General features: G+C 63.8%; 4 protein-coding genes across 4 annotated transcripts; 2 read left to right on the top strand and 2 right to left on the bottom strand.

Annotated features, from left to right (window-relative positions):
- Positions 1-698: 698 nt before the first annotated feature.
- Positions 699-4,996, bottom strand: SSR2 (signal sequence receptor subunit 2). The gene is made up of 6 exons (XM_084276809.1): positions 4,928-4,996; positions 4,059-4,213; positions 3,433-3,531; positions 2,384-2,492; positions 2,160-2,237; positions 699-1,490 (listed from the first exon to the last, which is right to left on the bottom strand). Exons 2-6 carry the CDS (start codon positions 4,211-4,213, stop codon positions 1,380-1,382), a joined length of 552 nt encoding a protein of 183 aa, XP_084132935.1. The 5' UTR covers positions 4,928-4,996; the 3' UTR covers positions 699-1,379.
- Positions 4,997-7,574: 2,578 nt separating this feature from the next.
- CCT3 (chaperonin containing TCP1 subunit 3) lies at positions 7,575-16,623 on the top strand. The gene is made up of 14 exons (XM_084276801.1): positions 7,575-7,702; positions 8,836-8,897; positions 10,055-10,105; positions 10,194-10,256; positions 10,697-10,793; positions 11,259-11,376; positions 11,597-11,783; positions 12,426-12,575; positions 13,312-13,444; positions 14,125-14,206; positions 14,315-14,495; positions 15,148-15,393; positions 15,902-16,033; positions 16,376-16,623. The coding sequence occupies exons 1-14, from the start codon at positions 7,672-7,674 to the stop codon at positions 16,481-16,483; spliced, it is 1,641 nt and encodes a 546-aa protein (XP_084132927.1). The 5' UTR covers positions 7,575-7,671; the 3' UTR covers positions 16,484-16,623.
- Positions 16,624-16,791: 168 nt separating this feature from the next.
- Positions 16,792-20,760, top strand: GLMP (glycosylated lysosomal membrane protein; the record flags this gene model as incomplete). The annotated part of the gene is made up of 6 exons (XM_084276646.1): positions 16,792-16,803; positions 17,355-17,612; positions 18,041-18,223; positions 18,322-18,540; positions 19,260-19,534; positions 19,715-20,760. 6 exons carry the CDS (start codon positions 16,792-16,794, stop codon positions 19,881-19,883), a joined length of 1,116 nt encoding a protein of 371 aa, XP_084132772.1. The 3' UTR covers positions 19,884-20,760.
- A 563-nt stretch (positions 20,761-21,323) lies between these two features.
- Positions 21,324-24,220, bottom strand: TMEM79 (transmembrane protein 79). The gene is made up of 4 exons (XM_084276775.1): positions 24,113-24,220; positions 22,496-23,308; positions 22,085-22,298; positions 21,324-21,833 (listed from the first exon to the last, which is right to left on the bottom strand). The coding sequence occupies exons 2-4, from the start codon at positions 23,223-23,225 to the stop codon at positions 21,629-21,631; spliced, it is 1,149 nt and encodes a 382-aa protein (XP_084132901.1). The 5' UTR covers positions 23,226-23,308; positions 24,113-24,220; the 3' UTR covers positions 21,324-21,628.
- Positions 24,221-24,598: the final 378 nt, after the last annotated feature.

Consider the following 24,598-nt stretch of genomic DNA (forward strand, 5'->3'; position numbering starts at 1 on the left):
GTAAGAGCTGCCCATCCTTCCCCATGGAAACCTGCTTGCTGGCAGCACAAGTACAGCTCTGCTGCAGGGATGAGCATCACCAGCACTCCCAGTGCTCTAGGACAGGGTGTGAGGCCAACCTCAGCTTTCCAAACCAGTTCAGGCTCCCAAAGCACAGGTTTTGAGTCAGGTTTCCATGTCTGTGAGGAGAGAGGTGGCTGGAGAGGTGAAGCTGGAGAGTGGGATCGCTGCAGAGGAGTTTGCCATGGCCAGTGCTGAGGGGTGTTTATCTGATGTGGGGATGTGTTTAGTTAGGAAGGAGCAGCTGCCAGGGCCTGATGGGTTGGGACAGACACTCAGCACTAATAAGGAAACGGGAGAGAGGAGGATGGTAACCTGTCAGAGAGTCACAGAGCAGTAGGGGTGGGAAGGGACCCCCAGAGCCCATCAGTCCAACCCCCTGCCCAAGCAGGGTCCCTGGGACAGGGCACACAGGTCGGTGTCCAGACGGGGCTGGAATCTCTCCAGAGAAGGAGACTCCACACCCCTCTGCAAGCCCAGCTCCTCACTGCACAGTCTGTCTGTCCTTCTGGACCCTTCCTTCCCTCTCTGATTCATTTTATTGCTAAGGCAGTGATTTATTGTCCTGCCTGTGCCCCTCAGCTGTTGCTGAAGGCACTCAGGTGCCTCCAGACCTTCCCAGTAAAAACCAAAGCAGGTTTCTTTCACAATATTCCTTTTATTACAAAATCCTCAGAACCTCAACACACCCCAACCCTTAACAGAGCCACCAGGAAGAACAGAAGCCCAGCAGTGACCTCCCCACCCAACCAAACCAGGGGTCCCTACAGAGTAAGTTCCCATGGGGACCTCCCACACCCCACCTTGCAAAGCACCAGCTCTAACCCCCCCTCTATCAGAAAGAGCTCTGCTTTTGTCCCTAGATAAAGCTCCTTTCCACAGACATTTTGGGAAGCATCTGGAAAAGGGGGGTGCTGAGGTTTAACACCTTTCAGAAGACATCAGCAGGCACAGAGATACCTGGCTGAGCAGATCTGGAAGGCAGCAGATGCCCAAAATGCTGCAGAGCCCCACACACCCCCCAGCTCCCCTGGGTGTTCGTGTTCCAGAAGCACTATGTCTGCAATGGAGCAAGGGGTGTGCAGACAGGGGGTTTGGCTGGGGGGAACTGGGATTTTTAGGGGTTTTCCTTGGGGTTTTTGCTTGTTTTCTTTGTTTTGAAAGGCAGAAGATGAGGTGTCACTGCCATGAACCCACCGACACCCAGCAGGGCTGAAGCGGAGCCCAGGGATGACTCTCAGTGATCCCACCACACCTGATGTTCTGGGTGGGGGTTGTTCTGTCCTGAGCTCTGGGCTGCTGGTGGCTTTTGGCTTCACTCAGTTCTTTTTGGTCTTGGGGGTGTCATACTTCCTCTTGCTCGAGTACCAGAGCAGCAGCGGGATGCCGATGGAGGGCATGGTCATCACCCCAAAGGCTGCCCAGTCCAGCTGGAAGAAGAAAAGGTTACCAAGAAATCAAACCACCTTTGAAGGGAAAAGACCTTTAGGACCCTCAAGTCCAACCGTCCCCATCCTGTGCTGACCCAGCTCCCTGAGCACCTCATCTCCCCTCTGTTAAACACCCCCAGGGAAGGGGACTCAGCCCCTCCCTGGGCAGCCTGTGCCACAGCCCCACAGCTCTGCCTGGGACACAAGCCAGGCTGCCCTTGGCTTTCCTGGCCCCTGGGCACACTGCTGGCTCCTGTTCATCCTGCAGCCACCCAGCACCCCCAGGTCCTTCTCTCCTGACAGCTCTCCAGCCAGTCTCCCCCAGCCTGGAGCTGCCTGGGGTGGTTGTGTCCCATGGGCAGCACTCTGCACTTGGCCTTGTTCAACCTCAGCCCATGGGTCCAGCCTGTCCAGACCCCTCTGAAGAGCCTCCCCACCCTCAGGCTGGAAACTCTCTGCTCTTTCTGCCCTACTCTTCTGGGCAACTGAGAGGGATTAACTGTGAGTTAACTGTGATTAACTATCCAGAGGAGTAGGACAGACACTGCTGGCGTTTTCCAGGTGACCACAGTGCAAACAGAACACACCACAAGCTGGCAGGGAGCTGCTCTGCTGGGCTGCACAGTTGCTGAGGTGCAATTTCAATAATCAAACTTGAAAGGGACTTACAAAGTGAGGGGAGAATCTCCTGTCGAACTCCCGCTGAGCCAGGATCCCCCCCTGCCCAGGAGCACTGGTGAAACCAACCTGGAAGACGTGGAGAAGGGGATGTCAGCGCTCCCCACCCCCTCCTCGCGCCAGGAATAAGCATCACCCCCAACGAGCTGCTCGAAGAGAATTCAGGGGCATCAGCTGCCCAGTTTGGGCAAAGATCCCACCAAGAGTCAACTCACCACAACCTGTCCCCCCTCCTGTGCCAGGTAGGTGATGGTGGCAGAGGTGAAGTTGAAGTAACCGGCTTTGAGGGGCCGCAGCACCACGGTGTGGGACACGTTGCTCGCGCTGGGAGCCGGGGTCACGGACAATAATCACTCTGGTGTTACAGCCACAGGTAAAGAGCAGCCTCCAACCAGGGGGAGGAGCCTCCAACCAGGTGGAGGAGCCTCCAACCAGGTGGAGGAGCCTCCAACCAGGGGGAGAAGCCTCCAACCAGGTGGAGGAGCCTCCAACCAGGTGGAGGAGCCAATCCTGTGACTGATCTGAGTGTAACAGGTATCCAAACCCACCCATGGCTGACCCAGCTCCTCCTCCCCGGGCAGATGAAGCCCTGGCCCTGTCTGCGAGGAGCTTTATCTCACACAGCACCTTCAAGCAGAACAGAGGTTGGCATCAATATCCTGCCCAGGGTCTGGCATGCTGGAATTTCAGTGACAATGGATGAAGGCAGAAGGGCTATGGGATGCTGAGGGGTAAGGTGGAGTGTTGGGAGAGATCACAGAACCATAGAACAGTCTGGGTTGGGAGGGACCCCAAGGGTCCCAGAGCTCCAACCCCCTGCCACAGGCAGGGACACCAACCTCCAGGCCTGGAGCTACACAAGGGTGCCCAGGGCCCCAGCCAACCTGGCCTGGAACACCCCCAGGGACGGGGCACCCACCCCCTCTCTGGGCAGCCCCTTCCAGCCCCTCACCACTCTCTCTGCACAGAACTTCCCCCCCCAATCTCTCCTCCCCCCCTTCCCTCCTCCAGCTTCACCCCATCCCCCTTGTCCTGCCATTATCCACCCTTTAACAAGCCCATTCCCCTCCTGTTCCTCTGCTCCCTTCAGGGACTGGGGGGCTGCAGTGAGGTCCCCCCACAGCCTTCTCTTCTCCAGGCTGACCCAGCCCAGCCCCCTCAGCCTCTCTCCATAGGGGAGCTGCTCCAGCCCTCTGAGCATCCCCGTGGCTCCTCTCACCCCTCTCCACCAGTTCTACAGAGATTTCAGACCATGAAAAGATACGGGGCGATCCTGTCCCACTTGACGTTGAGCATCCCAGAGACAATGCCAAAATCTTCTGGGGGGAAAGAGTCGTCCGACAGCTCCACATCTAAGGCAGCACTAAATGCAACAAAGGGATGAGAAGACAACCTCAGATCTGGCACTGTGCTCACCAGGGATTGCACCTGGGGGGTGACAGTTCCACACTGACAACTCAGCACCTAGAACTGGGTTTTGAAGCAGAACATGTCACCAGTGGAAGCTGGGGAGGAGAGTTGAGGGGTATTACTGGGAGACTGCAGAAAGAGGGTGGCAAAGCTGAGAGAAACTGCAAAAAGACAGGACAGCAGACATGAAAAGGAGCTCACAAAGCCGTGACATGGGGCTCTGTGTGTGGGGAGCACAGCGTGATGTGACACAGGAGGGACCACGAGGGACCAACAGCCTCAAGGTGAAAGCAGGAAACAAAGGAAGGGGGGACACTGGAATGGGAAGACAAAGGCCACTGCAGGGTCAAAGCTTCAAGCACTGGTGGTAAGGTCAGGGTCAGGGGGAGCAGAGGTAACAGCACACCATGGAGTCTCATGCCCTGCAGACACACATGGCACTTGCTCCTGGTCACTGTCAGAAGCCTGGGCAAGGCTCACCTGGAGCCAACGTTGTAGATGTTGTACTGCAAGGTCAAGTCCTTGCCCTCCACTGCGTATCTGTTTAGGAGAGATTTGGAGGCCAGGAGCCTGGCTCCCTCCTCACAGCGAGCCACATGCACCAGGGCACACACAGCGAGGACCAGGAGCTTCATCTAGGAGGAAAAGAAAACAGAGTCAGTGGTGCTGAGGATAAGCACCGGGCAGGGAGACACCAGCAGCCCTGCCCCCCCCAGCAATGCTGAGCAGGGATTTTCACAGCTCTGCAGAAATCCACCCGGGCTCTGTCCTGCTCTGTGGGTGGCAGAGGGATCCCACAGCCCCTGGGGGAACTGCCCAGCACGAACTCTGGCAGTGAGGGGTTGCCCAGCACAGGGCCCAGCAGCCTCCCAGCCCGGCCCTGCACACCCGTTGGTTCTTCCCCCCACCAAGCTCTCTGCCCTCCTCAGAGTCACAGATCACAGGGGTGGGAAGGGACCCCCAGAGCCCACCAGTCCCACCCCCTGCCCGAGCAGGGTCCCTGGGACAGGGCACACAGGGTGGGGTCCAGAGGGGGCTGGAATCTCTCCAGAGAAGGAGACTCCCCAGCTCCTCGCTGCGCTGTCACTGTCACTGTCCCGCACCCGGCTGCCACCACGTCCCCCCCGCGCCTCCCCCGGCCCAGCACCCCTGGGGAAACCTGCCCGGCCCCGGAGCCCTCGGCTCCCCCCACCCCCCGCACAGCCTCCCCAGCCCAGGCTGCTCCCGCATCCCCCCCGAGACCCCGGCAGCCCAGAGACCCCCCGCTGCCAGCGGCTGCTGCCCGCAGCCCCCCCCCCGAGCGCCGGGACCCCGCTCCGAGCGGCCCCCGGCCCCCCGCGGCCCCTCACCGTGCCCGGCTGCCCGCCCACGGGAAGGCCGAGTCAGCGCGGCGGCGGCGGAAGGGCCGCGGCCGGAACAGGGCGGCAGCCTGGGGCGGGCGGTCCGGGCCCGGGGGGAAGAGGCGGGGGCGGCGGGGCGGGGCCGCGGCCTCCTCAGGGCCGGGGTGGGGCTGGGGGGTCCAGGGAGGTTCTGTTCTCCTCCCCTCTGCTCTGCCCAGGCCGCGGCTGGGGAGGGGTGTCCAGGGCTGGGCTCCCCAGTTCAGCACAGACTGGGAGCTGCTGGGGAGGCCGGGGAGGGTACAAGGATGAGGAGGGGCTGGAGGGTCTCTGGTGGGAGGGGGGCTGGGGCTGGTCAGTCTGGGAGGGTATGAGGGGATCTGATCCAGGCTCATCAATCCCTAAAGGGGGTCAAGGGGAGGGACCAGGCTCTTCTCAGGCTGCCCAGCGACAGGACAAGGGGCAACGGGCACAGACTGGAGCAGGGGAAGGTCGGTGCCCTCAGGAGGAGAAACTTCTTCCCTCTGTGGGTGCTGGAGCCCTGGGCCAGGCTGCCCGGAGCGGGTGGGGAGTCTCCTTCTGCGGAGAGATCCCGGAGCCACCTGGACACCGGCCTGTGCCCCCCGCTGAGGGGATGCTGCTCTGCCAGGGGGTGGGATGGGGGTCTCCAGAGGCTCCTGCCAGCCCCAGCCAGTCTGGGGTTCTGTGAATCCGCAAAACACCAGCTTTTAGTATAAAAAAAACTATTTATAAACCCTCTGGGGAAGAAGCCAGAGAATTGTCCCTGAACATCCACCCTGCCTGGCCCACCTGGGCCCCACAGCGCAGGAGAGACCCCCCAGCCCCCCAGCAGAGCTGCCCCGAGCAGTGGGGGGTCGGTATGTGGCAGGACGGGCTGGTACCTCCCTTCCTGGCTGAAGGAATGTCCCTTGCCAGGTCTCAGTTCCCTCTGAGGGAGACAGGGACAGGCGGCTCAGGCTCTGATCTGGGTTTGGTGCAGTTTGTGCTTTGGCAGAGCCGACGACAGGGATGCCAAGTGAAGGTGGGACGGCAGGAAGCCAGGAGGAGGCCATGGCTCCCTCTGCCTTTCACCACTGCTCGCGTTGCTTCCCATCTGACCTGGGGGTTGGTGTGATTTTCCTCTCATCTTCCCTTTTGAGGAGCTCTGGGACAAGGGGCCCAGCTCAGCGGCGCCGCCAGCTGCAGAGAGGCTCTGGACAGTGATGAGGGAGAGGAGGAGGAGAGCAGGGAGGAAGATCCTAGTTAACACTCCTCAAACACAAGGCAGGAGACCTTTCCTGATGAGCAGCCCCCAGAACTAAACCTTGTTTTAGGGCCGCTCAGCTTAACACAGCAGAGAGGCTCCAGCCTTCTGCATGCAGCAGATCAGGGAAGGTCCTGACCTCCCTGCCGCAGCTGGAGGGAGCTGTGAGAGGTCAGCCTGTCCCTGGGTTTGTCAGGCAGCTGCCTGCAGACCTGCGGTGGGAGAAGGGCCACAAATCCACCCCCTGCACACATATTCCTCCTCACAGCCCAGGATCCACCTCTCCAGGGCTCCGGCTGCCGGCTCCACGGAACACCTCACCCCTTCACAGCGTCCCCACTCCCAACCTCTGCCAGCAGCTCTCTGTACACCCGCTTGAGGGAAGCTGCTGAGGCAGGAGGAGCGTTGTGGAGTTTAGGTCAAGGTCAGCCATTCCCACAGCGTCCCCCCGGGCCGGGCATGTCTCTCCCAGCCCAGCGGGGCTCTCTGCAGTGCCGGGGCGGACTCGGCCGCCATCAGCCCGGCCCTGGGACGGACCCTTGTCCTTGGCTCAGGAGGCTGGGAACTGACCAGGGGCTGGTCTCTCTCTGAGGCCCTGTACTCCAGCAGCCCGCGGCTCTCGGAGGGGAACGTGCCCAACCCGCCTCTGTACGAGCCCCTTCCAGTGAGCGGGGGGAGCGGGTGGCTGAGAGGGGACGGGGAGCCCCTTGCGCTGGGGGGAGCACAACGAGCCGTCCAGGCGCAGCGGGCAGGGCGCAGGGCGGTGCTGCTGTGGAACCAACGCCGAGCACACCGGGCAGGCCCGGCCAGGCCGGCAGGGGACGCCGGAGCACCGGGAGGGCCCCGGGCCCCGCCAGGCCGCCCAGCCTCGGGGAAGGCGGGAAGGGGAGGGAGGGGAGGCCTCTGCCTGGGGAACTACCGTTCCCAGCGTGCCTGGCGGCAGCGCGCCTCTCCCATAATGCACCGCGGCGCGGGACTGGGAGAGACCACGCGGTTAATGCGGGGGGGGACACACAGAGCGTTGAGGACTGGCACCCGCTATTCTAAGAGACCGCCATCCGCTTCCCGGCTCGCCTGTGGAGCCGCCGCACGCTGTCTCTGTGCCGTCACGGGGAGCGGGCAGGGGGCAGCCCCTATCGGGCCGCCCAACCGTCGCTTCTCCGACCCCTCCGCATCCGCCCGCTGAGCCCGCCCGCCCCACACGCGCAGTGCCGGCAGCCCGCGCATGCGCAGTACCAGGCGGGGCCATGCGCCCAGGCATGACTTCTCACCCGAACTTACTCTAAGCGCCGGGAGGGGGGGAGAGGGGCGGGGCGCTGCCTTCTTATTGGGCGCCGGCCCCGCGGAGCGCAGCGGGATTGGCCGCTGCCGGGGGCAGGCGGGGTAGGGTGTGGCGGCGCGGTGAGGCGGCAGTTCTCGGGGTGGCCGCCTGGCCGTCGCTGTCTCCAGAAGGTTCCGCGCCGGGTGCCGGGGTCGAGCCGCCGCCGCCGCGATGATGGGTCCGCGCCCCGTCCTTGTGCTCAGTGAGTGTCGCCGCCGGCCGGCCCGGCGGGGAGGGGGCGGGGGGCGGCCTCCCGCCGCCATGTTGGGGCCCCTCGCGCCCGGCGGGTCCCTCACGGGCCGCGCCGGGGTCCCCGTCCCCGGGGGGTCCCCGTCCCCGGGGGGTCCCTGTCCCCGGGGGTCCCTCTGCCCCGGGCGGCCCCGCTGGCCCCCGGCACGCCCTGAGCTTCCCACCCCCCTCGCCCCCTGTCGCTGCCTCTCCCCAGCCGCCGCCCATCCCTGACAGGCCGTGCCCACCCCCCATCCCCTCCATCCCCTCCCTCCCCCCGGGGCCCTGCCCACCCCCCATCCCCTCCCTCCCTCCCCCCGGGGCCGTGCCCACCCCCCATCCCCCCCATCCCTCCCCCCGGGCCGTGGCCCCGGGTCGCTCCGTGCGCGGGAGGTCTCGGGGGGTGGGTGGGGGTCGCAGCCCCCGCTCCGCTTTAAGCCTGTCCCGGCAGAGCTCGGGGTCTCACAGCCCTGTTCCTCCCGCCTGTTCCTCAGCGCGTTGCTCTGTGCGGGCCCGTTACAGCCCCTGGCGCTGCAGATTCTCTCCCCACCCGACAGGCGATTTCCCGAGGGGTCTGGGGGGTTTTCCCCCGTATTTGGGTGTTTCACGCCCATCTCTCCGTGGGCTCCACTCAGCGTTGCCCCAGCAGACGGGCTGTTTGCCCAGGGCTCCGTTCCTGTAGCCCTGCTCCCTTATTCTCCCTGCTCCTTTTACCGTTGCTTCCTTTTGTTCTGGCCACATCTCCCTGCACAAGCGTCCTCTCCTGGGAGAAATCGCTGCTCACCCCGTTCAGGCTTGTAATAAAGGAACAGCAGCACCAAGCCTGGAGACCCTGAGGGGCAGCCCCTTCCCACAGCGTTGGCTGCTCACCCTGTGCCAGAGGATTCTGTTATAATACAAGAAACACCATTTTTCACTCATCCTCCTCTCTGAACATCCTTTTTTCCCCCAGTGGCTGCAGTATTTCTACTGTAAACTCTTCATTTAGAGTTTACACTGGTCATGTGTAGGGTGTGTGTGACTGGGCTGCAGTTTTGGGCTCCCTGATAGGGGCAGATTGAAGTTGCATTCTGTGTTAATATTTTGGGTTGTTTCTTTGTGCTTTAGGTCAGAATATGAAACGTGAGTCTGGAAGGAAGGTCCAGACTGGGAACATCACTGCTGCTAAGGTACCTGTGTGTGGTTATGTGTGTTGAAGGGGGAGGGGTGGATCTGAAGTGTGTCCCCTCTTGTCTCTGTGAATCCAGAGCAGAGGGAAGGTAGAAAATGGCTTTTCAGTGTTACAGCAGCAGGTGTGGTGTAGCTGGAGGTGGGGGGTTTAGTGCACCAAACCATCTTTCTCTGCAAAATCTGAGAATGCTTTAAATTTGGGCATTGATTTAGATACAGTGAATTCATTAATGTAACTTGTCATGGTGCCAGTGCAATTCCTGCACAGGCCCTACCTGCTGCTGCACCCCATGAATGTCACTGTGGCTGCTCAGAATCACCAGGTTGGGAAGACATTTGGGATGGAGTCCAGCCAACCTGTGCTACTCCCCCAGACCCCAGAGCCAGGCTGCCCTTGGCTTTCCTGGCCCCTGGGCACACTGCTGGCTCCTGTTCATCCTGCAGCCACCCAGCACCCCCAGGTCCTTCTCTCCTGACAGCTCTCCAGCCAGTCTCCCCCAGCCTGGAGCTGCCTGGGGTGGTTGTGTCCCATGTGCAGCACTCTGCACTTGGCCTTGTTCAACCTCAGCCCATGGGTCCAGCCTGTCCAGACCCCTCTGAAGAGCCTCCCCACCCTCAGGCAGACCCACACCTCCTTGTTTCATACAGGCTGCAGCCAGCTCTGGGGTCCCCAGTACAGGGATGACATGGAGCAGTTGGGGTGAGTGCAGAGGAGGCCACAGGATGACCAGGAGCTGGAGCATCTCTCCTGAGCCTGAGAGTTGGGCTTGTCCAGTACTTCAGGGGCTCCTGCAGGAAGGTGGGAGAGGGACAGCTCACCAGGGAGTGCAGTGACAGCACAGTGGCTTCCAGCTGACAGAGGGCAGGGTCAGACTAGGCCTCAGGAGGAGATTCTTCCCTCTGGGGGTGGTGAGGGGCTGGAAGGGGCTGTCCAGAGAGGGGGTGGAAGCCCCATCCCTGGGGGTGCTCAAGGCCGGGCTGGATGAGGCTTTGGGCAGCCTGGGCTGGTGAAGGTGTCCCTGCCCATGGCAGGGGGTGGAACTAGATGGGCTTTAATGTCTCTTCCAACCCAAAGCACTGTGTGATTCTAGGATTTTGGGGCGTTTTGATGTCCTCCTGCATTACATCACCCCTCTTGTTCTGTGATTCCTCCTAGACCATTGCTGACATCATCAGGACGTGTTTAGGACCAAGGGCAATGATGAAGGTGAGAACCCAGCTGAGCCACCCGCGCTGTGCGCGGGCTGGGAGCACCCTGTGGGGTACTGAGCACTTCTCTCCTCCTCTGCTTGCAGATGCTTTTGGACCCCATGGGTGGGATTGTGATGACCAACGATGGCAATGCTATTCTTAGAGAAGTGAGTTCCTTCCAGAGGGTTCTCTTGCTCAACACACGACTCCTGATCTGCCAGGATGCGGTTCTGTGCCTGCCAGGGGGACTGGGGTGTTTTGTCTTCCCTCCCAAGAGGCAGCACCCAGTCAGAACCAAGCAGGGTGCTCACTGGAGAGGGATTAAATACTTCCAGTAAATCCTTTTCCTCCTCTCTGCCCTGGGGAGGCCCCAGCTGGAGTCCTGTGCCCAGAGCTGGGGCCCAGCACCAGGAAGATGTGGGGCTGGTGGAGAGGGGTCAGAGGAGCCCTGGGGATGCTCAAGGGGCTGGAGCAGCTCCCCATGGAGAGAGGCTGAGGGAGAAAACAATCTCTGCAGGATGTCTTGGGTTGTTTGAAGTGTGGGATTTGTTCCCCTGAGAAGCTGCAGCTCTCATACCCTGACACAAGCCCCCTCCCTCCTGCACAGATTCAAGTCCAGCATCCAGCTGCAAAATCCATGATCGAGATCAGCCGGACGCAGGATGAGGAGGTCGGGGATGGGACCACGTCTGTCATCATCCTTGGTGAGGGGGGTGCAGGAGCTGGAGGCTTTGTGAAGGCTTGAGGCTGGAGTTTGCCCTTTTCAGCTCATCAGAGCCATATAATGAGGGAGAGATTAATTATTTGCCAATCCTAAAATTGATGTGGGTGAGTTATTTTGACTGTGGAAGTGAACATCAGGTTCATTAGCCCTTAGGTGATGAGCTCTGTGCTCTGGAAAGTCATGTAAGGCACTCAGGTAAGCACAAGGGGAGGGATGTGGGGCTTGGGGGGGATTAGAGGGGAGGGATGTGGGGCTGGGGGGGGAATTAGAGGGGAGGAATGTCATGTAAGGCACTCAGGTAAGCACAAAGAAGGGTTTGGATGACATTGGAGCTCACTTCCTGGCTGGAGGTCCTTTCTGTCTGCTCTGCTGCTGTCCTGTCTTCACTGTTGATCGTTCTCCTGACTTACCTGGTGGATTTTGATGGGTTTTGTTGTTGTTTTAGCTGGAGAGATGCTCTCTGTGGCTGAACACTTCCTGGAGCAGCAGATGCACCCAACTGTGATCATCGGGGCCTATCGAAAGGCTCTGGATGACATGGTCAGCATCCTGAAGAAAATTGGGTAGGTGTGGGGCTGGGGAGGGGGATTAGAGGGGAGGGATGTGGGGCTGGGGAGGGGGGATTAGAGGGGAGGGATGTGGGGCTGGGGAGGGGGATTAGAGGGGAGGGATGTGGGGCCCCTGTTGGGTCAGTCAAATACAACTGGAGAGGGACTTTGAGGGGGATTATGAGTCGTTTGTAGCCTGGAGTAACTTCCAGGTTGGCCCTTCCCCTTGTGTCAGGACTCCAGTGGATGTCAACAACAAAGAGATGATGCTGAAGATCATCAAAAGCGCCATCAACACCAAGGCAATCAACAGGTGGTGTGAGCTGGCCTGCAGCATCGCCCTGGATGCTGTCAGAACCGTGGAGTTCGAGGAGAATGGCAGGAAGGAAATTGATATTAAAAAGTATGCTAAAGTGGAAAAGGTGAGTGTGTCCCTGAACTGCTGCTTCTGGGCACTGTGGCCCCTTCCTCGTGCTGCACTGGTGCCTGCTGGGAGGTTGGTGGTCTCAGGTGTGCTGGTTTCCAGTGAAGAGCACAGGCAGGGGCTTCAGCTCTTCCACTGGCAGGACAAGGGGGATGGGGTGAAGCTGGAGGAGGGAAGGGGGAGAGGAGAGATTGGGGGGAAGTTCTGTGCAGAGAGAGTGGTGAGGGGCTGGAAGGGGCTGCCCAGAGAGGGGGTGGGTGCCCCGTCCCTGGGGGTGTCCAAGGCCAGGTTGGATGGGGCCCTGGGCAACCTTGTGTAGCTCCAGGGCTGGAGGTTGGTGTCCCTGCCTGTGGCAGGGGGCTGGAGCTCTGGGACCCTTGGGGTCCCTTCCCCACCCATCCCAGTCTGGGATTCTATCTATGACTTGCCAAAAAGATAATCTGGTTGTTTCCATCCTCCTGACCTGTTTCCTGAGCTGCTCTGTGGCTCTTCACTCGATTGAACTCAGGGTGCTCTTAACCTCAGCTGGAATCGTGACCTGGATGCATCGTGGTTGCTCAGGAGAGTTCCAGGAGCACAGAGGCACAGGTTACAGGGACTGATTGCTTTCCTTTTCTCCCCCCTTTGTTGTGTGTCTCAGATTCCAGGTGGTTTTAGTGAAGACTCCTGTGTTCTGCGTGGGATCATGGTGAATAAAGACGTAACTCACCCCAGAATGCGGCGCCTCATCAAGAACCCCCGCATCGTCCTCCTGGATTGTTCTCTAGAGTACAAGAAGGGAGAGAGCCAGGTAAAGCAGCTCCTGTTAGGGGCTGGAAGGGGCTGCCCAGAGAGGGGGTGGGTGCCCCGTCCCTGGGGGTGTTCAGGGCCAGGTTGGCTGGGGCCCTGGGCAACCTTGTGTAGCTCCAGGCCTGGAGGTTGGTGTCCCTGCCTGTGGCAGGGGGTTGGAGCTCTGGGACCCTTGGGGTCCCTCCCAACCCAGCCCAGTCTGGGATTCTGTGATTCTCTGACTCTATATCTGCAGCTTTTGATTTCAGACTAGTGAAAAAGCCACTAGTTAAAAGCATGAGCAGCACAAGGTGTTCTCTGACTTGGAGACCTTTCACACAGAATCACCAGGCTGGAAAAGCCCTTTAAAATCACCAAGTCCAACCATTCCCATCCTGTGCTGAACCAGGTCCCTGAGCACCTCATCTGCCCTTGTTTTAAACACCCCCAGGGAAGGGGACTCAGCCCCCATGTGGGTTGCTAGTACCCTGGATTAAGAAGGTGGCCACATGCAGTCCAGGCTGCAGTGCTTCTCCTCACTGCAGCAGCTGTGGTGTCTGAGGGGTGCCCAGCAGCCGAGCCTTTCAGTGCTTTAATTAACACCAAGGGCCAACTTGATGAGTTGGATTGATGGTTTGCACTGAGTAGCTCTGCTTAACTCTCCCCCAGAGGAGTTAGGCTCACTCCAGCCAGGGGATCTGTGCCTTAACTCCGTGGAGTAGTGCAGTGAGTAAGATGTTCCACCTCCCCCTGTGCAGACGGACATTGAGATAACGCGTGAGGAAGACTTCGCCCGCATCCTGCAGATGGAGGAAGAGTACATCCAGCAGATCTGTGAGGACCTGATGAGAGTCAAGCCTGACCTGGTCATCACAGAGAAAGGGATTTCTGGTAATAACACCTGTGATCTGCTCTCTGCTGAATCACCATCATCAGGTTCACCCTGTGGTAACTGCTCCACTTGGGGAAAAACCCAACTCAGCCCCCCCAGCCCGATGTGTGACATCATCACCCTGGCTTGATTTTTGGTTTGGTTTTCAGCTTTCTAGCAACTGGTTCTGCACTGCAGGCTCTGCCCTCAGTTCCTGAGCTTTCCCTGTCAACACCAACACTTAGAATAACATTTTCCTTTCCCAGTGTTTGGAAACAACAACAAAACACGAATGGGGATGAGTGTCACACCCTGAGGAGCTGCTCTGTGATCTTGCCTTGCAGCTTTAACAAACTACACTTAGATGTTGCTTTCCATAACCCTTTTTAAGTTAAGGATGTTTAAAAGAAGGTTTAAATTAGCTGTTAGGGGGAAGTTCTTTGCAGAGAGAGTGGTGAGGGGCTGGAACAGGCTGCCCAGAGACAGGGTCCTGAAGGCTAGGCTGGATGGGACCCTGGGCAACCTTGTGTAGCTCCAGGCCTGGAGGTTGGTGTCCCTGCCTGTGGCAGGGGGTTGGAGCTCTGGGATCCTTGGGGTCCTTCCCAACCCAGCCCACTCTATGATTCTGTGGTTCTATGATGTGTTGAGCTGCTTGTGCTACAGCTGATTCATCACTAAAATGGCACAACCCCCATTTCAGACTTGGCCCAGCACTACCTGATGAGAGCCAACATCACGGCCATCCGCAGGGTGAGGAAGACAGACAACAACAGGATTGCCAGGTACCCCCCTCCCCTCACAGCCCCTGCGTGCTGCCTGCAGCACCTTTCTCTTCTCCCCTCCCCAGTCCTTTCCTGGTAGCATCTGACTTGCTGGTGTTGGTGCTGCAGGGCCTGTGGAGCTCGTATCGTGAGCCGCACGGATGAGCTGCGGGAGGAGGACGTGGGAACAGGAGCCAGGCTCTTCGAAGTGAAAAAAATAGGGGATGAGTATTTTGCCTTCATCACTGATTGCAAAGAGCCCAAGGCTTGCACCATCGTCCTGAGGGGAGCCAGCAAGGAGATCCTAGCAGTAAGTTACTCCTTGTTCTGCTTCCCCTCCTGTCCCAGATACCTTCTGGGTGGGAGTTGCTTCTCCTTTGTGCACAAATGGAGCTGAAACCGAGTTCAGAGGAGCCCTGGGGATGCTCAGAGGGCTGGAGCAGCTCCCCATGGAGAGAGGCTGAGGGAGCTGGGCTGGGGCAGCCTGGAGAAGAGAAGGCTGTGGGGGGACCTCACTGCAGCCCCCCAGTCCCTGAAGGGAGCAGAGGAACAGGAGGGGAATCAGCTTGTTAAAGGGTGGATAATGGCAGGACAAGAGGGATGGGGTGAAGCTGGAGGAGGGAAGGGTGAGAGGAGAGATTGGGGGGAAGTTCTGTGCAGAGAGAGTGGTGAGGGGCTGGAAGGGGCTGCCCAGAGAGGGGGTGGGTGCCCCATCCCTGGGGGTGTTCAAGGCCAGGTTGGATGGGGCCCTGGGCAACCCTGTGTAGCTCCAGGGCTGGAGGTTGGTGTCCCTGCCTGTGGCAGGGGGTTGGGGCTCTGGGACCCTTGGGGTCCCTCCCAGCCCATCCCAGGCTGTATTCCCACGATCCCCCCCTCTCAGCGCGCTGTCCCGCAGTGTGACAGCCGCGCGCGCCGCGGGTGCTGCTGTGCGGTGGCTGCAGCCGGCGCTGTGCCGCTTGCAGGAGGTGGAGCGGAACCTGCAGGACGCCATGCAGGTCTGTCGCAACGTGCTGCTGGACCCGCAGCTGGTGCCGGGCGGCGGCGCCACCGAGATGGCCGTGGCACAGGCGCTCACCGAGAAGTCCAAGGCCATGACCGGCGTGGAGCAGTGGCCCTACCGCGCCGTGGCCCAGGCTCTGGAGGTCATTCCCAGGACGCTGATCCAGAACTGCGGCGCCAGCACCATCCGCGTGCTGACCTCGCTCAGGGTAAGGTGCTGGGGCTGGGGGCAGCCAGAACCCCTCTCCCCTTCCTGCTGCGTCTCACCCTTTCCATCCATCACCTCTCGGCTCCCTTGGGGGTGGCTTTTGAGGGGTGGGGACCTGCTTCAGGGGTGTGTGAGAGTGGTGGAGATGTGGCCAGGGCTCTGCTGAGGGGCTTCAGTGCTTTTTGGGGTGGGGGGGCTGCAGATGCCTTCCCTGAAGTTCTCTGCCCAGTCTCAAAGGGTGGAGAAGGGCTTCAGAAGCTTGTTTGAGGGACCAAAGCTTAAAAACAAAACCCTGAGGGTGAAAAAAGTCAAGATCTTCCCTTGAGAGTGGGTTGGATGGGGAAGAACACCAGAGTACAGCTGATAGAGTCCAGTCTGTCGTCTGTACTCCAAAACTGAGACCGTTCTGGTGCCCTCTGCTGCTCTGCTGAGCTGCTGGGCAGCTTGGGGCGTGCAGAAGGTGACCTGGTCCCTCCTCTCTCTGTGCTGCCCTGTCTCTGCCCCTCCAGGCCAAACACACCCAGGAAGGCAGCCAGTCCTGGGGCGTGGACGGCGAGACCGGCGCCTTGGTGGACATGAAGGACCTGGGGATCTGGGAGCCTTTGGCTGTCAAGCTGCAGACCTACAAAACTGCTGTGGAGGTGAGGGGGGTGTCCCCGCTCCCCTGGGGGGGTGGGAGGTACCCCAACTGCTGGTGGGGGACAGGGCACCCCCAGTGCCCAGCTGTGGGGCTTTGAGGGGCCCGTTTCTGATCCTCTGGGAGCAGCTTCTCAGGGGTAGGTGAGGGGCAGGGGGTGAAGGGGGGACCCTTCCCCTGGGGCATCCCGGGCTGGCCCCCCCCGCTCCCCCCCACTCCCCGTGGGCACCCCCTCTGCTGTGCTGGGAGTTGTTTAGTGGGAGGTAGGGGGTGACTGGTGGGGAGGAGCCGGGCTCTGGGGTCCCTCTGTGTGCTGAGCCCCCCCCCGGGGCTGTTCTCTCCCCAGACGGCCGTTCTCCTCCTGCGCATCGACGACATCGTCTCGGGCCACAAGAAGAAGGGGGATGAGCAGAGCAAGCAGCAGCCCCCCGCCCCTGAGCCCGCCCAGGACTGAGGGGCTGAGCCCCCCCCACGCTGGGACGAGCTTGTGGGTGGGGAGGGGGCTGTGGGGGGGTCACGCAGCCCCTGCCCCCTCCACCTGCAGCCTGCACCTTCCTCTTCCCCTTCCTTTCAGAAATAAACTCTCTGCTCTCAGCCTGGGGGTGCGTTTGCTGCGGCGTGTGGTGGGACAGGGCCCCCCAAACCCCCTCCCCCCAAACCCCCTCCCCAGCCCCCCGGCCCCTCCCCTCGGCCCGCGCTGCGCCCGGAGCGGCGGCGCCTTTAAGGGGCGGGGCCGGCGCGTCACGTGACCGCGGGTCCATCATGGCGGCGCTGGTGCTGCCGCCGCTGCTGCTGCTGCTGGCGGGGAGCGGCCGGGCCGCGGGGCCGGGCGGGAGCGGCCGCCAGGTGCGGGGGGCTGGGGAGGGGGCCCGGGGCTGGGGGGGGGGTCCCGGGGCTGGGGGGGGCAGGGGGGCAGTGGGGCGGGAGCGGGAGCGGGGCCGGAGCGGCCGCCCCGGGTCAGGGCTGGTGCTGCGGCGAGCCCCAGGGCTCGGCCCGACCGCGTCCCGGCGGCGGGGGGGGGGGGACGGCGGCTCCCGCGGGGCTCCCGGCGCTGTGGGTCCCCCGAGCCCGGCGCCCCCAGCCCGCTGCCGCCCGGCTCCGCTCCCCTCTTCCCGCCCCGTGTCCTGAGCCGCTGCGGCCGCCGCAGGAAGCTGCTCGCGGCCGGGAAGCTGTTGGGAAACAGGCGGCTGCGGAACGCGGCCCGGGCTGGCTCAGCGCCCCTGGGGCCCGGCAGGGCTGGGGGGGGAAGCCGGGCCCCGTGTCCTAAGCAGGACGCTGGGGCTGGGCTGGGCCGGGGGTGCTGAGCGCCCGCGGCCTCTCCGCAGGTGTCTTTGCAGTACAACCCCGGCTGGAACGGCTCGGCCGTCAACCTGCTCCACGTGCGGGCGGTGGGGCCCCGCGACTCCCTGCACTACGTGTGGAGCAGCATCGGGGCCCCCGCCGTGCTGCTGGTGGCCTCGGGGAGCAGGACCAGCGCCCTGCGCGTCAACTGGACCCGGCTGCTGTCCCCTGACCCCGCGGGGGCCGTCTGGATCGACCCCCCCGGCAGCGTCACCTACTCGGCTGCTCTTGTCTTCACCAAGGTGCCGCTGGGGAGGGTTGTGCTGCTGGGGGGGGTTGTGCTGCTGGGGGGGGGGGTTTGTGCTGCTAGGGGGGGGGGTTGTGCTGCTGGGGGGGGGGGGTGTGCTGCTGGGGGGGGGGTTGTGCCACTGGGGGGGGGTTGTGCTGCTCTGGGAGAGCTGCCCCGAGGATCCCCTCCTGTCACCTGCTGCCCACACTCCTCCTGATGCCCCCAGGATCCCCTTGTCTCTCTCAGCCCCCAGGACACACTGCTGGCTCATGGCCACCCTGTCACCGACCAGCACCCCCAGGTCCTTCTCCCCAGAGCTCCCCCCCAGCAGCTCCCCCAGCCTGTCCTGATCCCAGCAGTGATTCCTCCCCAGGGGCCAGACTCCCCACTGGTATTGCTGAACCCCGCCTGGTTTCTGAGCTCCTCTCCCTTCTCCCTCAGGTGTTTGAGTACAGCGAGGCTGAACCAGGGGGAGAGCTCTTCTACCCCACGTACGACCTGGCTGCCTTCTCCTGGGGCAGCCTCAACCACACCCTGAACCACACGGCCCTGACCGCCGAGCTCAGGGGTGTCCCGGCCACCGACCCCGGCAGCAGCTTCTCCAACGGCACCCTGGCCTTTCGGGTGGGTCCCCGGGGGCAAATCCTGCCCCGAGCAGCTTCCCGAGAGGGGACCCTGCTCCAGGGTGGCTTTGCTGCCCCGGTGACCCGTGTCCTCTGCAGGTGACGGCCTACGAGGCCGGTGGCCGCGACGGGCCCCTGCCCAGCCTCCTGCACACAGCGAACAGCTCCAAGGTGGAGTTTGTCCTGGCTGGGGTGGCCCCACGAGGCAACAGCTCCCGGTTTGCGCTGGAGGTGGTGGCGGTGGAGGAGGCAGGGGTGGTGCGGGAGCTGCGCTCGGGGCGCTCCATCGACGACGAGTACACTCCCACCATCTTTGAGGTGAGGGCTGAGCACTGGGCTTGGGGACCCCCCCCCCCCCCCTGCTGCAGGAACGAGGGGCTTGGGCACCCCCCTGCTGCAGGAACGAGGGGCTTGGGGACCCCCCCACTGCTGCAGGAACGAGGGGCTTGGGGACCCCCCCCCCCGCTGCAGGAACGAGGGGCTTGGGGACCCCCCCCGCTGCAGGAACGAGGGGCTTTGGGGACCCCCCTGCTGCAGGAACGAGGGGCTTGAGGACCCCCCCCCCCGCTGCAGGAACGAGGGGCTTGGGGAACCCCCCCTGCTGCAGGAACGAGGGGCTTGGGGACCCCCCCCTGCTGCAGGAACGAGGGGCTTGGGGACCCCCCTGCTGCAGGAACGAGGGGCTTGGGGACCCCCCCCCGCTGCAGGAACGAGGGGCTTGGGGACCCCCCCCTGCTGCAGGAACGAGGGCCTTGGGGACCCCCCCCCGCTGCAGGAACGAGGGCCTTGGGGACCCCCCCCTGCTGCAGGAACGAGGGGCTTGGGGACCCCCCCCCGCTGCAGGAACGAGGGCCTTGGGGACCCCCCCCCGCTGCAGGAACGAGGGGCTTGGGGACCCCCTCCTGCTGCAGGAACGAGGGGGATGGAGGCCTGGGGGGTGGGGGGTGACCTGTGGGCTGCCTATGACGGCTCACCCTGGCCTGGAGCCCAACTCCTCCTCCCCCTCACTCCCCTCCCCTCGCTCTCCCCTCCTCCAGACGCTCTCCCTGGTCTCCCGGTCCCGGAACGGCAGCTCCACGCTCAGCTTCCTGCAGTGGAAGGCGACAGCCTACGGCTCCCCGAGCCCCCGTCGCGAGGACAGCATCCAGTGCCACCCCCACAGCCTGCGGGCAGCCAACTGGACCTGGCCCAGCTCCAGCCTCCTGCTCGCCTACTTCGGGCAGCGCGCGGGCGGCGCGGCCGTCAGCGCCGTCAACGTCTCCTTTGGCGGAGAGGAGGGGGGGGTTTACCAGCGGACGCGCTACCTGAGCTGGTGAGCGGGGTCTGGTGCCTCCCCCCTTCCCCTGATCTGGGAGGCTCTGCCCTGCCCTGGGTGGGATCTCGCCTGGAAACCTTCCCCTGCCCCTCTCGGGGTGGAAGGTTCTAGATCTCCCCCCAGGGGAGGCAGCTGCTCCCCCTCCTCTGTGCCCGACTCATCTCGCCCCCTCCGCAGGTCGGCACTGGTGGGCTTCGGGCAGCCTCCCCAGGACACCTTCTCCCCCCTTGTCATCTCCATCATGGCCGTGGCTCTGGGCACCCCCCTGCTGCTGCTGGTGCTGGGAGGCTGCCTGGTGCTCTTCGTCCAGAGGAAACGCTACTCCGAGTATGAGCCCATCAACTGAGGGGGGACGGGCCCTGCAGAGACCCCCGGGACCCTGCTGGGATCCCCCCGTGGCCGCTGCAGGGGTTGTGGTGCCTCTTGTCCCCCCCACTGTCCCAACTCACAGGACACACCGTGTGTCCCTCTGTCCTGCTCCCTTCTGCTGCCCACACCCCACATCCTCACCCCACTTCTTCTTCTCTCTTTCTCCTCATCCCTCCAGCCAAGGGAAGGGACTGGGGGAGGCTGGTCAGGGCTGCTTTGACCAGGGAAGATCCCCCTTCTGCTGAGGGATAAACCCACCCCTGATGCACCCACAGCCACCCAGCAGCAGCACTGGCTGGGCCCTGTCCTGTGCCCTGTCCTGTGCTGCTCCAGGGCTGTTCCAGGGCTGCTCCAGGGCTGCTCCAGGGCTGCTCGGGTGGCTTCAGCCCCGGCGAGGAGCACGGGGCTGGGGACCAGCACTGCTCCAGTGCCTCGCTGCGTCACGCTGGGCTGGGACCAGCCCACACCAGCCCCCTCAGCCCCTCTGGGGTGGGGGGGTCACAGATCCCTCAGTCCCCACAAGCACTTTGTGCCTCTGGAGCTGCTGGTACCAGGGACCCAGTGCTGCTCTGGAGGCGCCGCTGAGCTCAGGGATGTCCCGTGGGTGCACCAGGAGCAGCTCCAGCTCTGGTCCCCGTGAGTCCTGGGGGTCTGGCTCTGCAGGGGGGGCTGGAGATGCTGTCCTGGCTCTGCAGGGGGGGCTGGAGATGCTGTCCTGGTGCTTGAGGCCACGGGACAAGCGTGGGCTGTGCCTGCTGGGTGCTCCCAGGGGTGCAGCATCACGTGGGGGTGGTGCTGGGGGGGTGTGTTCTCCACTGTGGATTTATCTTTGACCAAGTAAAGTGAGTTTCTAAGAGTGGTTTGCTGCTGGAGTGTTAAAGGTGAGAGGGGGGAGAGTGGCTCTTGGGATTTGTGGGAATGAAAGGGTGTGGGGCTCCCAGGAACCACACAGACTGGGTGCTGTGGGACTGGGAGCCAGGGGGTCAGCGTGAACTCAGGCTGGGTCCCAGCCAGGGATGGGGGCTGGACAAGCCCCAGAGGGGGGCCCAGAGCCCTGAGGGGGTGCCCAGTGCCCCCAGGGGTGCAGGCTGGGTGCCCATCCTGGTGCCAGCCCAGCTTCTCCCTATCCCTGCTCAGGGCAGGGCTCCTTCCCTCCTACCCGGCCAACTGGTTTGGGGAGGAGGAGGAAGGACAAGTTGGGCAGGACTGGCCAGGCTGCCACTGCAGGGAGCCAGGAGCAGGATGGGGGGCTGCTGGGGGGCTGGGAGATGGACAGTTTGGGGGGGAAAACATCATTTTGGGGCTGGGTGATGGCATCCTCCAGGCAAAGCTGTGAGGCCTGGCAGCAGCCACTCATTCCCAGGGGAATTCACCCCCCACCCCATCCCCAGACCAGCCACAGAGCTGCTTGGCAAAGGGGAAGCTTTATTTGACAAAGGCAGCTGATGAGAGGTAAAACAACTCCCCACCCACCACAAGGACACTGGGTGCTGCTCTGGGTGCTGCTCCCCCTCCTGCAGGGAACTCCCCCACCCTGTGCAGAGCTGAACAGCTCTACCAGCCCCAGGGGCAAAACTGGGTGCCAAGGCCCAGGCAGGGAGCGAGAGCACAGCCAGCTCTGCCTTCAGCTCTGCCTTCAGCTCTGCCTTCAGCTCTGCCTTCAGCTCTGCCTTCAGCCCCAGGCCTCCCAAGGCAGGCAGGGAGCTGGGGACCAGGCACCCCTCAGCCCCAGTACCGCAGCTTGGGGCCGCTGCCCTTGGACCCCTCCTCAGGCTTTGGAGCTGCCACAGCCAGCAGGTGCTCGGGCTCCAGGACAAACATGCTGTAGAGGTTCCAGAGCAGCATGGCCAGGAGGGGCAGGAAGCTCATGGTGAAGCCAAAGGCACGGCAGGAGCGGCCCACGGCGTAGGACAGCCAGTAGATCAACCTGGAGAAGGGCAGAGAGGTGAGAGGAGGGTGATGCCCACTTGGCACTGGGCTGCTGACCCCAGTCAGGGGCTGCCAGGCAGGGATGTGGGGAGCAGGGTGAAGGATGGAGCCCTCCCCTGGGCCAGCACCCAACAACTGGGTGAAGCAGGGTGTTCCCCAGCCCTGACACACCCAGTTTGCAGCTGGGACGCTGCCACAGTGGAGGGAAAAAGGTGTAAAAAGGGTTAAAAAAAACCCCAAAACATTTACCTGGAGACAGCAAAAAGAGCTGTGAGCAGGGGGATGAGCTTGAGCACCTCCTGGGGCAGGTAGGTGGCCAGCACAGCCATGTTGAAGAAGTAGAGGATGAAGAGGTGGACGGACCGGGAGACGAAGGTGCTGTGGGTCTGCACCTCCCGCTCCAGCTCCCCGGCCGGCTCCAGGGCAGCGGAGCAGAGGCGGGAGATGCCGCTGACGATGATGCCTGGAGAGGGGGAAGGGGAGGGGACAGAGGAGGTGAAACTGCCGGCAGGGCTGGGGGGAGGAGCAGAGAGGGGGGAACACAGGGCGGGGGGAGCTCAGGCCAGCGGGAGCTGCGGCGGACTCAGCCCCGGCTCTGCTCCCCGGGGCTGGGGAGGGGGTTTTGGGGGGGTGTGGGGGGTGTGAGGGGCTCCAGCTCACCCAGCACGATGGGGAGGGTGGCGAAGGCGGCGCAGCGCAGGGTGTAGACCAGGCGGGAGCCGGTGGTGGGCAGCAGGGGCGCGTCGAAGGGCAGGAAGACGTAAGCCCCGTAGAGGAGGCAGGGGCAGAGCAGCAGAGCCGCCCCCGCCGCAGCCACGGCCCTGAGGCTGCCGGGGCACCGGCGCGGCCCGGGCCGGGGGGGCGGCTTGGCCACCCGCCCCTCAAAGCCCAGAGGGTCCCTGTAGCGCGGGGGGGGCGCGGGCAGGAAGATCTGCTTCTGGCGGGGGCTGTGGGGGGCACAGCCCCCCCTGTCCCCCTCCCGGGGCTGGGGGGCCGGTTGCTGCTGCTGCTGCCTGGGGGAACGCTCGATGCACTGGGGGTCGATGGGCACGAAGACGTGGGGCAGCAGCATGGGGGCTTCCTCATCTTCGGCCTCGGCTGGGGAGGAGGAAGAGGAGGAGGAGGAGGGAGCAGCCTCCTGGGGGGCTTCAGGGCTGCCCTCGGGGCTGGAGCGCCTCTTGGGCTCCTCGGGCTGGGGCTCAGCCTGGGTGCTGTGCTGGAGCCGGTCCCACGGCAGGGTGGCAGCAGCAGCAGCCCCTGGGTGCGCGTCTGGTGGCGCCTTGTCCGGGGGGGCACCCGGGGTCCCCTTCCCCAGCTCCAGCAGAGTCACCTCCTCCGGCGGCAGGACGGGGGCGGCAGCAGCAGCAGCAGCAGCAGCAGCAGCAGCCATGGCTCAGCAGCTCGGCTCCACTGGCAGGAAACTCTCCCCGCGGCTTGGAGTGTCCTGAGCTCCCGTCCCTTCTGCTCCTCACCCTGCACCAGGAGAAAGGAGCAGAACCCAGCAGGAATTAGGAGGTTTGGGGTGCTGCGGCCCCGTCACCACGTGGCCCCGAGCCCCCCTCGCCTCTCTGCCCTCCCACTGCGAGCAGCAGGCAGAGCCCCGCGGCCCCAGGCTCTGTCTCCTCAGCTCCCAGCCCACGGCAGTGGCAGCCGGACAGGCGCAGCCACACGCGTGGGTGCAGAGCCCAGAGCTGGGTGCGCGACGGGGCAGCCTGGGAAGCGCCTCCCGGCCCGGCCGAACCCCCCGGGCGGGCTGAGAGCTGCAATCCCAGGGGGTCGGAGCTGCAACCGGCTACACCCCCCCGGCTCTGTCCCACCAGCAGAGCCCCAGCACCCGGGGGGAGCCGGTGAGCCCCGTGTAGGAGCCTCGGGGGAAGGCAGGGCCGGCCAGCGCGGCTGTGGCTGCGGCAGGGCGGGCACAGGAGCCCACCCGGTGCCCCTGCCACGGCGGAGCAGGAGATCCCGCTGGAAATCTCATCCTGTTTCCCTCCGAGCAGCGAATCCCCGTCTCCCAGCCCCTCTCAGGTGTTGCTGGGGGGGCACAGGAGCCTCCTCGTATGAAAATCCCGTCCCCCTTGCGTGCCCGCCCACCCCCGGGCCCCAGAGTCCTGCCCTTCCCAAGGGGAAACTGAGGCACGGGGCGGTGCGGGGCCTCGGCCGAGCGCGGCCACAGCGGCCTCCCCCGCCCTGCCCACCCCCCGCTCCGCGCCCCCAGCCCCACGGACACGGGGGGGGTTGGGGGGGCTGGCACGGGGCGCCCCTGGCTGCGAGACTTACTTGGAGCTCGGCGGGAGGCCATGGGGCCGGGGCCGGGGCCGCGCAGCGCTGGAGCTCGGCCGGGCGCTCTGCGCGAGGCCGCGTCTCCGCCGCCCGGGCCCTCGAACCCGTCTGACCGGCACCCGAGGTGGGGCCGGGCCCCAGGGGGAGGCGCGGCGGCCTCGCCCCGCGCTGGGCCCCGCCAGCGGCCCCTGGGCCGGGCGCCGGCTCCCTGAGGCGGGGACGGCCCCGGGCCGGGCCCCGCGCGGCGCCCGGTGCGGACAGGGGAGGCCCGGGGCGCGTCCCCCATGGCGGAGGCCCGCGCGGGCTGCCCGCTCGCCTCAGGCCCGCAGCGCCCGGGGGCCGAGGCGCGGGCGCTCTGCACGGGCCGCTGCCGCAGGCCGGGCCCTCGGGGGGTGCCCGAGGCGTCGAGGCAGGGGGACCGCCCGCCCCGAGGCGTCGAGACAGGGGGGACACGTCGAGGCCGAGCCCGCGGGAGCTGCCGGC

This window comes from Gallinula chloropus (assembly GCF_964237585.1).
Source record: "Gallinula chloropus genome assembly, chromosome: 29".
NCBI classification, from domain to species: Eukaryota; Metazoa; Chordata; class Aves; order Gruiformes; family Rallidae; genus Gallinula; species Gallinula chloropus.